Source organism: Ammodytes marinus (genome assembly GCF_949987685.1).
Source record: "Ammodytes marinus genome assembly, chromosome: 16".
NCBI lineage: Eukaryota > Metazoa > Chordata > Actinopteri > Uranoscopiformes > Ammodytidae > Ammodytes > Ammodytes marinus.
The window spans coordinates 17,618,523-17,633,192 of NC_137220.1; the positions used below are offsets into that span (position 1 = coordinate 17,618,523).

The window sequence follows — 14,670 nt, forward strand, 5'->3', positions numbered from 1 at the left end:
CATCAGTTTGGTGGCACTGAACAGGAATCCTTTGTCTCTTCTTAAATGTTTCATCGAATGTCCTAAATCTTAAAAAAAAAAAAAAAAAAAAAAATACTGGCAGAAACACTGATGCTTAATTAGTTCAAATGACCTCTCGTTGCGACTTTTCCATCAGGTTATTACATTTCAATTAAAATTGGCTCATATGGGTACAAACACCCTGACAGGCACTTTGCACTAAGGATTATTTTTATGCTATGGGGAGAGCCAGTGTTTTCGATATTTTGAAAATGAACAATCAGTAATTTACCTTATGTCTCATCCAACAGTTTTAGAATAAACATCATTTTCAGAAACATATCGAGGCAAACCACTCATGCATGGAATGTAGGAAGGTTGGAAAAGTCGGAGGTTGCAGGTTGTTCATTTTTATTATTTTTTTAAACCACGTGAGTTATTGCATGTATACAATTACAGAGAGAACACAGTCTAAAGATTGTTACTGTTGCTGTGAGTGTTATGTAGAATGATGTAAACTGGACGCTAATGTGTGTTTGAAGGTGGCATTCAAGACCATGGATTGAAAGAATAGAAAGTGCATTACAACGTTAAGCCGAAGATTGTTCATCTGAGATGGTTATCTTTGATTAGTGCACAATACTTTGACCTAGATTTTTCTAAAATTACACAGAATGACATCAAGGGGTCAAAAGCTTGTACAAAATAATAATGTATATTGCACCTAAAACAAGATCAACATTCTGCTAGTGGTGGTTATTTCCTTAGGCAATAAGACATTTTCCCTTTACAGTTGTTCTGTAACTTTATTTATGGAACCAAAGAGCCTCTCAGGCCTTGAGAGACAGACACAAAGACATCAACCTGCCAGCTGTGGATGCAGGAGGCACTTTCCTATTGTGTGAGACTTTTGAGCTGCACAGTGCAGTGGCAAGACATTAAAGATATATGAACACATCATGCAGAGGTGAAAACAATGTAGCATCACTCATTGAAACTCAGTGCCCGATTCGTCTTTTTTCCTCCTCCTGTCTTTCCTCTTTCATTTCTCTTTCATCATCCACTCTTTGCTCCTATTTCCTGCTTAATATTCCCGCCACATTTCCCAAACAGTTTTCATCACCTTGCCTTGACTTACCCAAACTCTAAAGCTGTCGCGGTTTCCCCCCCCCCTTCCCCCCTCTTTCTCCCTGAAGCCTCCCCCCTCCCCCATCTAACGGTCACTGAGAATTCCTGTTGTGTTTACTACAGGGCTCCCCTGGGTCTTTGGTGGCTCCACCGTAAACGTCAACCCCGTTCTCGGTCCAGGGGGCCACGCTGCCCTGGGTGACTTTGCCACAGCGAGCCAGGCTAGCCACCTGGCTAGCAGACAGGACCCGCTCCCAAAGACCAACCTGGGACAACTCTCCAACAAGGGCCTGGGTTGAGTCAAAACCTCCCCCAAGGGAATCCTAGACAGAAAGAAAGAAGGACTAAAGTCAGATGGATTAACGGAGATAAAAAGCTTGAAAAGGGGCCATGTGGACGTGGTTGAAAGCTAAAGAAAACACTTGTTAGGGTTGTCCTGAATACCATTCGACAGGCTAAGAATACTCCTTGGTTTTTCCCAACGATTATTTGAATACTTGTTGTTTTAACTTTTAAAAAAACACATTATTAATTCCAATGTTAAGCAAGAAGTAGTTGTGTTTTTCTGCAGTTCCAAATAGATCCAGTTGGTGGCTTGATGAACAGCGACTAGAGATGTGCTAGAGTTAAATATCAGTGCTAATGGGAGCTAATCTGCGTCTCACTCCGCGGAGCTCCGTGGCGGGCTCCTGTCCTGATCTAAAAGCGATGATCACAAAGTGCTGTATAGCACTCCTAATGACGCAGAGTTGGCTTGTAGTTAGCAGCTGGTTATCTTGCAAATATAGTACTTTATTCATACCCAGCTGGTCTCGTGCCAATGCATAATTACACCCAATAACGCTGGAAAGTGTCTACCATCCAGCCATTTTCCCCCGAGCAGAAAAAAGGAAGCTTCTGCACATAATCAACAAATAGTAGATATTGGAATTACTCTGGCCAGCCCGTATATTTTACTTTCGTACACATCCAGCTCGGCTCAGCTTCCTTTTTTTTGCTGCCTTTGGTAAGAGTGCCGAATTTTCACACACGAACAAACCCACAACACATCTTATCCTACCGGCACAACAACAAAGCACACCACTTCAAAACTTTGGCTAACAGTATGTCCAAACTTTTTTTTTTTACTTTCCCCCAAGGGTCTTTTTTTTTCCACCCATGGAGCGGTCATTAGATGAATAAGCCAACAGTGGAGTGGTGAACTACTACAGTATTTTCTTGCTGCACTGTAGTCAGCACTGGTCTGAGAGGCCAGCCGTATGCCTGCCACTAATCAGTTATGTCTCTTCATTGGTTCAGTCTTTCATTCCTTGGTTCCTGCATTTACCTGCTCCTGTCCCAGTACTAGCACTCCTCCGGGTCTGATGTGATGTCCGGTGGCCAATGCGTGACCCTCGCCCCTCAGCTTTCCCCCCTGATAGGCCTGCCAGGCTCCTCCTTTCTGGCTCCAGCTCACACAGATGTGCTGCCAGCTGCCTCTGGAGAGGTTTAGGGGCAACTGTGCCACCTATAGAGCACAGGAGAGCAAAAGGGCAGTTCAAATGAAGACAATGTTTTTATTGCAATGTTTTTGAGTGTCAGCCACTTGAAGGTAAGACGAGCTATTTGACATGCCTCTGACATCTCCTGTCTCTATTGTGTCTTAGGAGTTCGAAAGCTGTCTTTTATTCAGCCTCAAAGACATTGTGCTATCTCCAAGGACACATAACATTCCCCTGCAGGCATCTATTACCGCAATGACTTCAGTGAATTATACCAAAAGTCACTCCACTTCACTACAAGGCCATGCAATGTCGTCAAGGCTTGTGTGATGTGTTCTGCTTATTTGTATGCAAATACAGTGGACTATTTCTCCTGTAATAGACCTTATACGTCATGCTGATATCATTTTCAAAAAGCAGGCCAGCCAGGCAGAAAGCAGTGGTGAAACAAAGACATCCTTTTGCATCAAGTCTCCCACATCATTATGTCTTTCCAAGATTGTTGCGAGGGAGTGAGCACTGCATTTGAGATGCAACCTTTTTCATCCTGTCATGTTTTAATTAAACTGCACTGCAATGTTATTGAACACAAAGCGGCTTGCTATGGCTGCACAAATACATATGATTAACAGATTCTACAAGGTTTTTGTTTTGTTTTTCACATCAATAACACAAACATATTGACACAGGCTGAAAAAAATCCCATTGATTTATCTGATATATATATATATATATTTGCATAGATAGACAGGCTCCCCAAACTCATTACTCCCACACTACAAGTAAATCTTCATCTTTAAGCAATAATTCACATATAGAGCAATTGCCAAATGGTGTTTGATATGCTGCATATTAATGAATATATGAATGTATGCCACTATGGTGCAGATATCTGAAAAAATAAATAGATTTGCATACATTGTATGAAGCATCTTGACCAATTCAAAAACAGTTTGTAATGATGCACTCGGTACAGACTCTTAAGAGACACTAATTTAACACATGTTGAGAATCCAATCAATAAACAGTTTGAAATATGACCCATTACATACATCAATTGCACCTCCATGGTGGTGTACTCAACAGTTCCGAGACATACAGAATGTACATTGTATATGTAGACGGATACAGCACCTTGTCATTGATGAGCAGCTCAGTGGGGGTGTGCAGGCCTTGCATCAACACCAGTTCGTTGGGTTGCTCGGTAACGGCGTAGGACACAGGCGTGCCGATCCCTCCCTCGGATGGCCTCAGCCACAGGCACACGGTGAAGGCCCGCAGTGTGGGGACTGAATGCTTCACCACAGCGTACATGTAGTTGGTCCGAGTCGGGAATGACAGCCTGTAGCCCTCTGGGAAGGAATGCCCCGAGATGCCTGAGAAAAGAAGTGATAGAGAATGCAATGACAAATGAATGAAGTATATACATCATATGGTGGATCTGGCAAGAGGATCAAAACGAGCCCTACTTTTTCCCCCCCATCAAAACAATCAGATGAAGGCTTTTCTAGGTTTTTTGAAGCAAGGCGAGGATTTCATAGTCTTTCTGATGTTTTTCCTTTTACATAAGTTAAACATTATTTATTCATCTTGAAGTACCACCATGGTTTGATGTGATGAACACAGTACAGAAAATGAAAGATCTGAGGTAACTTTAATGTCAGATTATGTCTCGTAATTAGTGACTACTTGAGACGTCAATCTGTAGCAATTTTTCAGTCACTTATCATTTCACTCATTCATTTATAAAATTAGGATTTGCCCACACATGCACACACACTTTCTCACTCTGTATTTCTTTTCCTGCCTTGTGTGTTGATGCCTTACCTTCCTCCAGTCCTGAGACTCTGTGGTGTAGTTTATTGATGCCCCGGTCGATCTCCTGTCTGTGTTTCTCTGTTTCCAGCCTCAAGGCTTTTCTCTCTTTGTCCAGCAGCTCCACCTTCCTCTCCAGCTCCCCCTCCAAGTCTTCCATCCTCCAGGGCCGCTCAGCACCAGCCCTGTGCCCAGGATCGGCTAACCTTTCTGGGCCGCCTTCCCCTGGTACTCCTGAGGCACCACCACTGTCCGTCTGGTTGTGAGGAAATGGCCCAATGTCTGACTGTGGAGGAGGGAGAGGTGGTTGAACACTATTTCACAGTGTGAGTATTACAGACTTGCATTTTAAGGTTATAGTGTACTGTATGTTCTTCTTTGTGAGAAAGCACGCACCAGCTGCAGTGATTCTCAACATTATGTGGGTTGATACATGCTTATGTAGGTAACGTTATTATACCCATTTAATAATGTATATGTGTTAAGCATTACATCACACACTAGGGACACATTATTGGATAAGGTTCCATCTTGCCATAGACAATGTAATGTTTCATCCTTAAAAGAATAGTTAAACATTTGACTTTGCAGCCAAGAAATAATACCATGAAACGACAAAATGTCGTATTTCAACAAATCAATGTCCATAAAACCAACTTATTGTCATTAACACACTTTTTGTTTCTACATATTAGTCAAACGAGATATACCAGGATCTTAAGTGAACACTATACGTGCTGGTAATGCCTTTAAACATAGCCAGGGAATCTTTTTTCCAGTCTTAATGCTAAGTGGATATAGCTGCATACTTAACAGGCGGGTATTGGAGTGGTATCAATATTCTCACCTAGTAAGCAGGTACTCATAATTTCAAAATGTTCAAACTTGTCCTTTAAAGTTGCTGGGTTTTCACCCTTATATTCACTCAATATTACCCCACTGTAGCTACTCCTTAGAGCATTTGCATGCTTTTGCAACATTGCTTGGAACTGATTTGCTAGTAGTAGTCTGGGTTTTATTTGTTTATTTTTCGTTTTTATAATGTGGCATGACTAATGCAAGGGTGGAAAGGAGAAGAGAAAAGTCTGATTTAGGTATGAACAGTTCATGTCTATGGGGCTTTGTTTCAATTATGGAGGGGATTACACAACAAATCATATAGTCAGACAAGGAAGCAAAGAGAACAACAACTATTTCAGTCAACAACCAATTGTACGGCACCGCTGTGTTAAGGTTCACTGAATTAAACAGCAATGCCACAGGGGGAGAGATGTAGGAAATACTCTGACTCTGCAAGATTTCCAATACCTGTGTGGTCAAGTACATCCACCAAGCATATTGTTCAACAGTATGCATTAGAAATACATAGACAATATGAAGGAGTTATATAGATTCTAGAAGAAACATACACAGTACATGAAAAATACATGAAGCAAATGTGCAGCACCGTGTTTACCTACTCTATATGCTATAATAGTATATTGATACAAATAGGGGAAGTGAATTACAATGTAAACCTCTGTGTACCTTTTCTAGTATCACCTTGAATCGAGGGACATATAGGAAGTTACATTTTGACATAAGAATCAAGCATGGCTTTCTATGCAAACACCTGATGTACTAGGCTGTAATCTTGTGGAATCTAGTTTGCTCTTTGGTAGTAATATATCCAGTCATACAATGACTTGATATGTCTGCATTTGTTTGTTTGTTTTCCGCCATAAATAATTCAAGATTCATAAATGTCAATATTTCAGTGCCAATATGAACATGAAAAATACTATGGTTGGTTTACACCCTTCTTTAAGAAAACTGCATGACAACGGATGCCTCTATTCTCTCATTTGATCAATTAAATACATGATAATGAAATAGTTAAAAAAAAACACAAAGCATACAAGTTAGAAGACAGTGGCACTCCCATTCTAAAACTCAGCCTGTACTAAAGGTAAAACATAGTGCCGAGGATCACCACACTGGACCTGGATCAGCATGATATTGCAAAGTGCTCCTTTTCACTGAGCCTCTATAGTTATAATGGAAGTAATAGCTGCAAATAAAAAGAGTCACAACTGCTCAAACTGCTATGAGAGATTGCAGTACTACCAACTATAGATAGAAAGTGAACAACTTTGCAGTGACCGCACAAGCAGCCCACACCATTTGCAACAACCGTATCACTTTGTTTACCTCGCATACCTGAGCAGATGTGAAGTGATGCATGATCAGCCAACAGAGGCAAAGAATTCAATACTGTTACCTGACCCTATAGTATTCCCCAAATGAATGCTCTTTCTTGTAGAGTTGCACCATTGCCAGCACACAGGATCTGATGTAAACACCACACTGTGCCGCTACTGAAGTAGGCCAAGATCCTGCTGTATACGGAAGCATGACACGGATGGTAAAAAGAAGAAGAAGAGAGAGTGTGTGTGTGTGTGTGGGTGGGGGGGGAACACCCTCGCTATGAGGATTATGCTTTTGCTTTGACATTAATTTCTCATATTCTGTTATTCTCTGCATTCTGGTGTTTTTCATTTGACGCTGCCAACTGTTGGAACAAAGACAAAGTATGCAGAATCTGCACAAAAAAAAAATGACCCGTGCAGACATGTCCTACATAAACTGCCAACCAGTGATAATAGGAATACTATCACCGCAGAGAGAGGCACATTTAGTGGTGCTCTACTTTCCACACATACTATATGGGCACCTCATAAATGATGTATGGGATTTCTTCAGCCAAAAATCAGGTTATCATCGGATTCTGGTCAGATAAAGGGGCACTTGTGTTTCTCTGTAGTAGGCTATATTCTCTTCTCCTTCCCCACCTTATTATCTGTGTCCTTACCCCCCTCCCTCAGTTCCTCTCTGTTTCCCTACCTCACTTTTCATCTTTCTTTATTTTCATTCTAAAACTCAATCTGTCATCTTGGTGCCATTACAGTCGCATACCTAGCAACCAATTCATGTATGTATTATCAATGGAATGAACTGATGCCAAGTCCTGGTTATTTTTTTCAAAGATCCCTACGTGTTTGATGCTAGCATCATATTATAAATCTCGAAATTGAATCACATGATCCGGTTAATTGCTCATAGCATATTAAGTATGCAGACACACAAAAAAGAAAGATGGTCTTCTGTTGTTTCTTTTTCATAGACACCATTAGGCTACTGGGAAGGGCCAACTGTCTTATACTAATATCAGCCAAGAAGCCTTTTGGATATCTCACTTGTTCTCATTCAAAATTTACAAAGCTCTTTCTTGCATAAACCAGCCATGCGTGCCCAGAAATCCTTAAAAGGGACTACAGAAAGAAGAAGAGACAAATATAGACATTGATTTCAACAGGTAACGGAGAGTTACTGTCTTCTTATTCAAAGCTGTAATCGGGCCAATGAAACACAAATCTCGGTCAATCTTATAATACAGAGGTCCTTTTTTTATCCCATGAGCCTGCTCTCTGGGATTCCTCCTAAAGTAGAGTTGTAGTTGCATGCTGCAGGAGATATGATTTATGTGGAGTGGTGCTTTTATTCTTCCTCTTCCCACTCTGTACCTACCTCCAGTTTCTCTATGCGGTCTTTGAGCTGTGTGATAGCCTGCTCCAGCTCATCCACGGCCCTGACGGTGAGCACGTGGACACTGTCGGGGCTGTCCCGCACCATGATCCGCTCCAGGTGCGTCTCCTCCTCCTCTTTACCCCCCAGCAGCCCTGCGGCGCCTCCCTTGCCGTCCATCCCCTTCTCACACTCGGTTAGTTTTCCCGTCAGATCCCTGATGGTCCGCTGGTCTGTTAATATCTGGTCCTTCTGCTGCAGCACGGTCTGCCTGAGTGTCTCCGCGGTAGTGCGCAGGTAGCCCCAGTCCTCGCCCGCGTAAAGCGACGGGTCATCCGCTTGTTGCTGAAAGTTTTTCGGGTTGCACTCGCCGGCGGGGATGGGCGTGCAGATGAGCCTGCTGACCGTCGGGTCGTGCCCGGCGAGTCCTGTGACCCCGTCCAGCCCGCCGAGCCCGACATTGAAGGTGGGCGCCTCCGAGTCGGGCGTTTCAGAACCATGGAGAGCGCCCAGAGATCCGACCCGGGCCACGGAGCCTCCTCCTGCGGCCATGGGGGTTTGCGGTGCAGTGTCCGGATAAAGCGAGTGGTTGTCGGTCGCTGGATGCTGGTGTGCCGCGGCAGCCTTGGAGGATCCGGTGTGGACGGCTGCGATGATGCAGATAACCGCTCCGATGAAGGCCACCATCCCGGCGGCCAAGATAATAACGATGAACTTCAGGGTGGCGGCGGGCGCGCTCGATTATTAGAAAAATCTAATAATGATAAGAAGAAGAAGAAGAAAGTAAAAGCTTCAAAACAAAAAGAAAAAAAGTGTCAAATTATTGTCATGAGAGAAATTAAAATGTCCTCACTTTTAAGCCTTTCCACAAAAACTGACGATTAGAAAAGGAGGACCATATTTGAGAGATCGTGGAGTCAAAACATCAGAAGCAGGCAGTTGGTGTAACACCTCCTTTCCCTGTCCAGCGCGCATGTCCTCGTTATTCAGTCGGAATCCAGCCTGATACTAAAGCAGAATGAGGGGAGAGAGAGACAGAGAGAGAGAGAGAGAGAGAGAGAGAGAGAGAGAGAGAGAGAGAGAGAGAGAGAAGGGAGAGAGAGAGAGGCTGCTCTATGCAGTGTGATAGCAAGCTTTGTTTTTGTCCATGTTTTGTCTTCTTCCTGTAGCCCAGAGCTCACTTTTAAATGGCTCTATGTTAGGCTCATTCTTCTTCATTCTCAAAAACACATCCCATTTTCAGTCATTGAAGCGTGTGTTCAAAAAGCTTGTGTTGCAATGCAGCCACAAACAACAGGGTGCATTTTGAGTGAGATTTCTTCTTTTCATCCAGCTTTCACTCAAGATTGCAATTTTCAAACTGCCTCGCTGCTGCACACATAAAAATCATATCAGTGTTACAGCATTACATTCGTTTTTCCCCCTTCCCTTCGGCTTAATATTCTCTAGCTCAGCAACACATTACAGGCCCACAGTAATGCGGTGTGTGTAGATGGCCATAAGTCAGCCTCAAGGCTCCTACAGCAGCAAAGATGACAGAATGATGGCCCTGGTGGGGTTTTGGTGTGTGTGTGTGTGTGTGTGTGTGTGTGTGTGTCAGTGTCACAGAGCGTGATACAGACCTGGTGCTATATGGGCCTCATTAAACCATCCTTACCAGTATACAACTCATGTTAATCTCATTTCCAAGCATGTGCACACAGATGAAATTAGAATGTAAATGTAGTGTATGTGTGATACTGTGACATAGAGAAAAAGGACACACACACACACGATAAAGAAAAGACAGGTGTCAGGGAAGTAGCTCTTGTCTGTGTAAATCTAGTGTGTGATGTACATTCTCACACGAGCATTAAGGGGGATTTAAGCTAAGACTTCTCAGCTCTGATATATAACATGGTCAAAGGGAACAGAACAGGCGTGAGACGACCCAAAGTGTCTGCAGCAGAAAATAGCTCCGGCCGGAACACTGCGATCAGTGAAGTATAGATCGTAACGTATTCCTGTGTGAGATGAGGACAAATTACTGGGGGGAAAGTACAAACAAAAAATATTTGGTCTGTTAATAAATAGCTTTGCAGCAGTGATGTGGGGTTCCTATGCTGGTAATTTCCTCCCCAGTGCTTGCCACTGCGGTGATGTTTTTTAGCTTTGAAAAAAAAATGGTTGGCTCTGACTGCACGTGAATTCATTGAGGGATTTAAGTGCACGAGTATGAAAATCACGTTTTCTTTTGGCTAAATCAACTAAATGATTGTTCAAATCAGCGCAGTCCATTTTCGGTCCACTGAGTCTGATATAACTTCAGTGAGAGGTCCAAGTGCATTAAAGAAAAAGGCCAGTCTGGGTGAAGCATTCTGTTAATGATGGAGATAGAGTGCTGACGCAGTATGTCTATAAAAGCCCCATGTGGCCACAAAGCAGGTCTGACCACAATTCATCATCCAAGTCACCTTTTGAACTTGACTTTGTCTGCTGCAGGGATGTCAGCGGTTTATCGTTTCCACTTTTTGGAATTTCTAATTTTTTTAATGTACCTTTTCTAAAGGCTTTTATCCATAATCTATGCTGGGGGATTTGGTCAGAGCTGCTCAGTCTCTCGGAAGGTCTAAAAAAATATTGCTTCTTCCACTAAAGAAGAGTGCCCTCCCTGTCTCTGTCTATTGGCGTCTTTGGTAATTGACCTTAATAGCTCTTTGGAAGGGGTGAACACTAAGCCGTAGAAAATGATGAGTTGTGACAGTGACAACAGCCCTTAAGTGTCATTGTAATGTTTAACAGACGAGCTCACATCACCCCATTACTTGCTACTCCCCATTGGCTACCTGTACGATTTTAGAATCGATTTTAAGATTTTACTGATGGGGGGGTCTGACCTTTTGGCTGTCCCAAAGACAGTCCAGGCTAAAATCTAAAGGTGATTGTGCTTTTGCCATCAGGGCCCTCCAACTTTGGAACAACCTGCCTGTGGAGATAAGGCTTGCACAATCAGTATCTTCTTTTAAAACATTTCTTAAAACCCATTTTTACAGGCTGGCTTTTTTCATGGTGTCGTCTATTTTTATTTTTTTTATTCATATTTTATAGTCATTTTATCTGATTTTATTTTTTGTTTTCTTACTGTCTTTTTGTTTGTTGTGTTCCCACGGTTATTTTGCAGTGTGTTGCCTTCTCTCTGTCCTTAAACGTTTTTTTCTCCACATATAGTATAAATGATGACTTAAAACCTACATATCCCTTCAATTAAACGCTAAACTGCGATTTTCTTTTCACTGCTTTGGTTTGCTGCCAGACAGCTGTTTGTTTTTGTTTTGCGTCTGTCTGGCGGCAAACTAAATCTGTGGGATAAAAGCTCAGTTCAGCGCACAATTGAAGGGATACTTAGGTTTTAAGTTAACATTTATATACAGTCAAGTGCGAAAGTTTGTGAACCCCTTGAACATTTTGGAATTTTATTTATTGTAACCATCATTAATTCATTTTTATCAATACCAGTATTTTTTATATGAAATAACAGATGTTTGTTTATCAATTCAACATTTTTCTTTTCCAGAAATCAATTGTTAAAACAGATAAAACAAATTATTTGACGAATGTTGTATGTGCAAAAGTTTGTGAACCCTGAGCTGCATTGCTTAAATGGAGCAGGTAAACACAATCAGATGGGCCAAATTGAGTCATGAAATGGACCAATGTAGTGAGAGATCTTTAGGGAAGAAATTGGGCGGCACTAGATACAACAGAGATAAAACCAGGTCAGTTTAGGCTCACCAAAGTGAACCCATACAGGTCAGACATGCTAAAAGGGGAAACAATCTCAGAGGATCTCAGGAATAGAGTTGTGATGCTGCACATTTGTCTGGGGAGAGCTATAAATTATTTAAAAAAAAGTTTGAGCTCCATCGGTCCACCGTGAGGCAAATCATCTACAAATGAAGAGCTTTAAGAGTGACTGAACATCTGCCTAGAAGTGGACTTCCTTCAAAAATATCCACAAGCGCCACAAGATAAGTGATTTTTCAGTTAAAAGCCAACCCAAACATTACATCTGGTGATTTGCAGACCTCTCTTGCAGCATCTGGGACAGATGTGCATGGTTCCACAATAAGAAGAAAACTCAGTCAACATGGCTTTCATGGGATGGTTGCTGAAGAAGCCTCTGCTCTCAAAAAAGAACAAAACTGCTTGTCACAACTTTGCCAGAGAGCACCTGGAGATACCTGAAGTCTTATTCTGTGGACAGATTAGTCAAAAATTGAACTGTTTGGTCATAACCAAAACCGCCATGTTTGGGCAAAAACGCAATTCTGCCTACCACCTAGAGAACCTTCTCCCAAGTGAATAATGGTGGTTTCAAATTGTCTGCAAATCTCCAGGTGTAATGTTTGGGTTGGCTTTTACCTGAAAAATCACTTTTCTTGTGGCGCTTGAGGATATTTTTGAAGGAAGTCCACTTCTAGGCAGATGTTAAGTCACTCTTAAAGCTCTCCATTTGTAGATGATTTGCCTCACGGTGGACCGATTGAGCTCAAATTTTTTTTTATGAATTTATAACTGTCCCCAGACAAATGTGTAACATCAAAACTCTATTCCTGAGATCCTCTGAGATTTGTTTCCCTTTTAGCATGTCTGACCTGTATGGGTTCACTTTGGTGAGCCTAAACTGACCTGGTTTTATCTCTGTTTTATCTAGTGCCGCCCAATTTCTTTCCTAAAGATCTCTCATTACATTGGTCTATTTCATCAACCAATTTGGCCAACCTGATTGTGTTTACCTTGCTCGATTTAAGCAATGCAGCTCAGGGTTCACAAACTTTTGCACATACAACATTCGTCAAATAATTTGTTTTATCTGTTTTAACAATTGATTTCTGGAAAATAAAAATGTTGAATTGATAAACAAACATCTGTTATTTCATATAAAAAATACTGGTATTGATAAAAATGAATTAATAATGGTTAAAATAAATAAAATTCCAAAAGGCTCAAGGGGTTCACAAACTTTCGCACTTGACTGTATGTGGAGAAACAAACGTTTTTCTTATGGCCCCCTCTGAAACAATACAAGGCTGACTTCTGCTACAGGGACATCATATAGCTTACGGTCTACTTGCTGCTGTGTATAATTCTTTGACTTTCAATACCTTACACTTTCCTGATTGGCCTTTTATTTTAACTTAGGTAATCTTTCCAATTCACTTTTAATTTAGCTTATAATGGAGTATTTCTTTATATTTTAGTACTGCTGCTTTAATTTAAGCAAATTATCTGAATACCTCCTCCACCACAGATGGTTTGTGATCAGATAATGTTTGATAAGCAGTGGTGGGATGTGCATTTACTTCTGTTAATACTTACTCACTTTCACTTAGGCAATGCTTTGATTCATAACTTAGTTTCATTGTGCGGTAATTGCACTTTTATTCATACCACAGGCACTGTTAAAATGTCACTACTAGGAATGTTAAAAGTAGATATACTTATGCACTTAAGCTTCTTGTGTGCGGAAGTGTTAGTATGCAGGGTGGATGTTTGTGCTGACACCTGAGAAAAAATTAACAAACGGTATTACTTTATTTAGAGTAAAGACAATAAGAGAAAAAGCAGAGGAGAAGAGGGAACAAGGAAGAGATTAAATAAGTGTGGTTTATGAAGCTGTTTAAAATTCCAGTCACGTCTCCAGTGAGTTTATGGTGCCATCTAGTGTGCAAGCCTCTCTCTCTCTCTCTCTCTCTCTCTCTCTCTCTCTCTCTCTCTCTCTCTCTCTCTCTCTCTCTCTCTCTCTCTCTCTCTCTATATCTCTCTTTATCTATCAGGCGCCTGTTATCTATTACACTGGAAACAATTATAGGTTTCAAAGTTTACGTCTCAACTTTGTGCCTTGATTGAATTGAAATACAGCAACATTTCTTTTACCACACCGTCCAAAATGCGTCACCAAATGGAATACATCACAACCCCCATGTGGCTCCTGCATCCCTCTCTCTCCCGGAGTTCACGGGAAGTTCACCAACTCTGACATATCAGACAGAGAGAGAGAGAGAGAGAGAGAGAGAGAGAGAGAGAGAGAGAGAGAGAGAGAGAGAGAGAGAGAGAGAGAAACATTTCTTACAGTTTGATAATGAAAAATCTGTCAGAGGTGCGAGTGGAGTGCAGCTCACAGTAGGGTCGGCCAAGGGACCCAGGTGCCAACAAATAATGGCTGAAGTATAAGGAAAGAAATCAATAACTGTCTCTCCACTCATCTGAGGCTTTTATCAAGTAAAGCAGAGCAAAACTCTTTTCTGTATTTCACACCAGAATGGCTGGCAACATCCGAAGTGATTCAAGTATAAGGATTGTAGGATTTTGTTATTGGATTAAGTAATTAATAGATTTGAAAATATGTTTGAATTATAACCTACGAGTGCATTCCCATATTTAGTCAAGTCAGTGTTGTTAACATAGGCTTCATTCACCCATTTGCCACTAGATTGTTAACGTATGTCAGAATATGAATCCAGGAAGACGTCAAACAGCTCCCAGGATTCCACAAAAAAGAGGACAGACTGCTAATGTAGCATTAATGAAAGCCGTTTGAAAGACTTCATAGTTAATCAGTGTCTGAACAGTAGATATTAAAAGGATAAGGCTTGTGATGTTCTATTGCTTAACGTCCCATGAGAAGAGCAATGGCCGCAAT

At 41.5% G+C, this 14,670-nt stretch overlaps 1 protein-coding gene across 1 annotated transcript; it reads right to left on the reverse strand.

Annotated features, from left to right (window-relative positions):
* Positions 1-1,220: 1,220 nt before the first annotated feature.
* On the reverse strand, positions 1,221-8,675 carry nptxra (neuronal pentraxin receptor a; the record flags this gene model as incomplete). The annotated part of the gene is made up of 5 exons (XM_080044523.1): positions 1,221-1,451; positions 2,456-2,635; positions 3,744-3,985; positions 4,437-4,710; positions 7,992-8,675. The coding sequence occupies 5 exons, from the start codon at positions 8,673-8,675 to the stop codon at positions 1,221-1,223; spliced, it is 1,611 nt and encodes a 536-aa protein (XP_079900649.1).
* Positions 8,676-14,670: the final 5,995 nt, after the last annotated feature.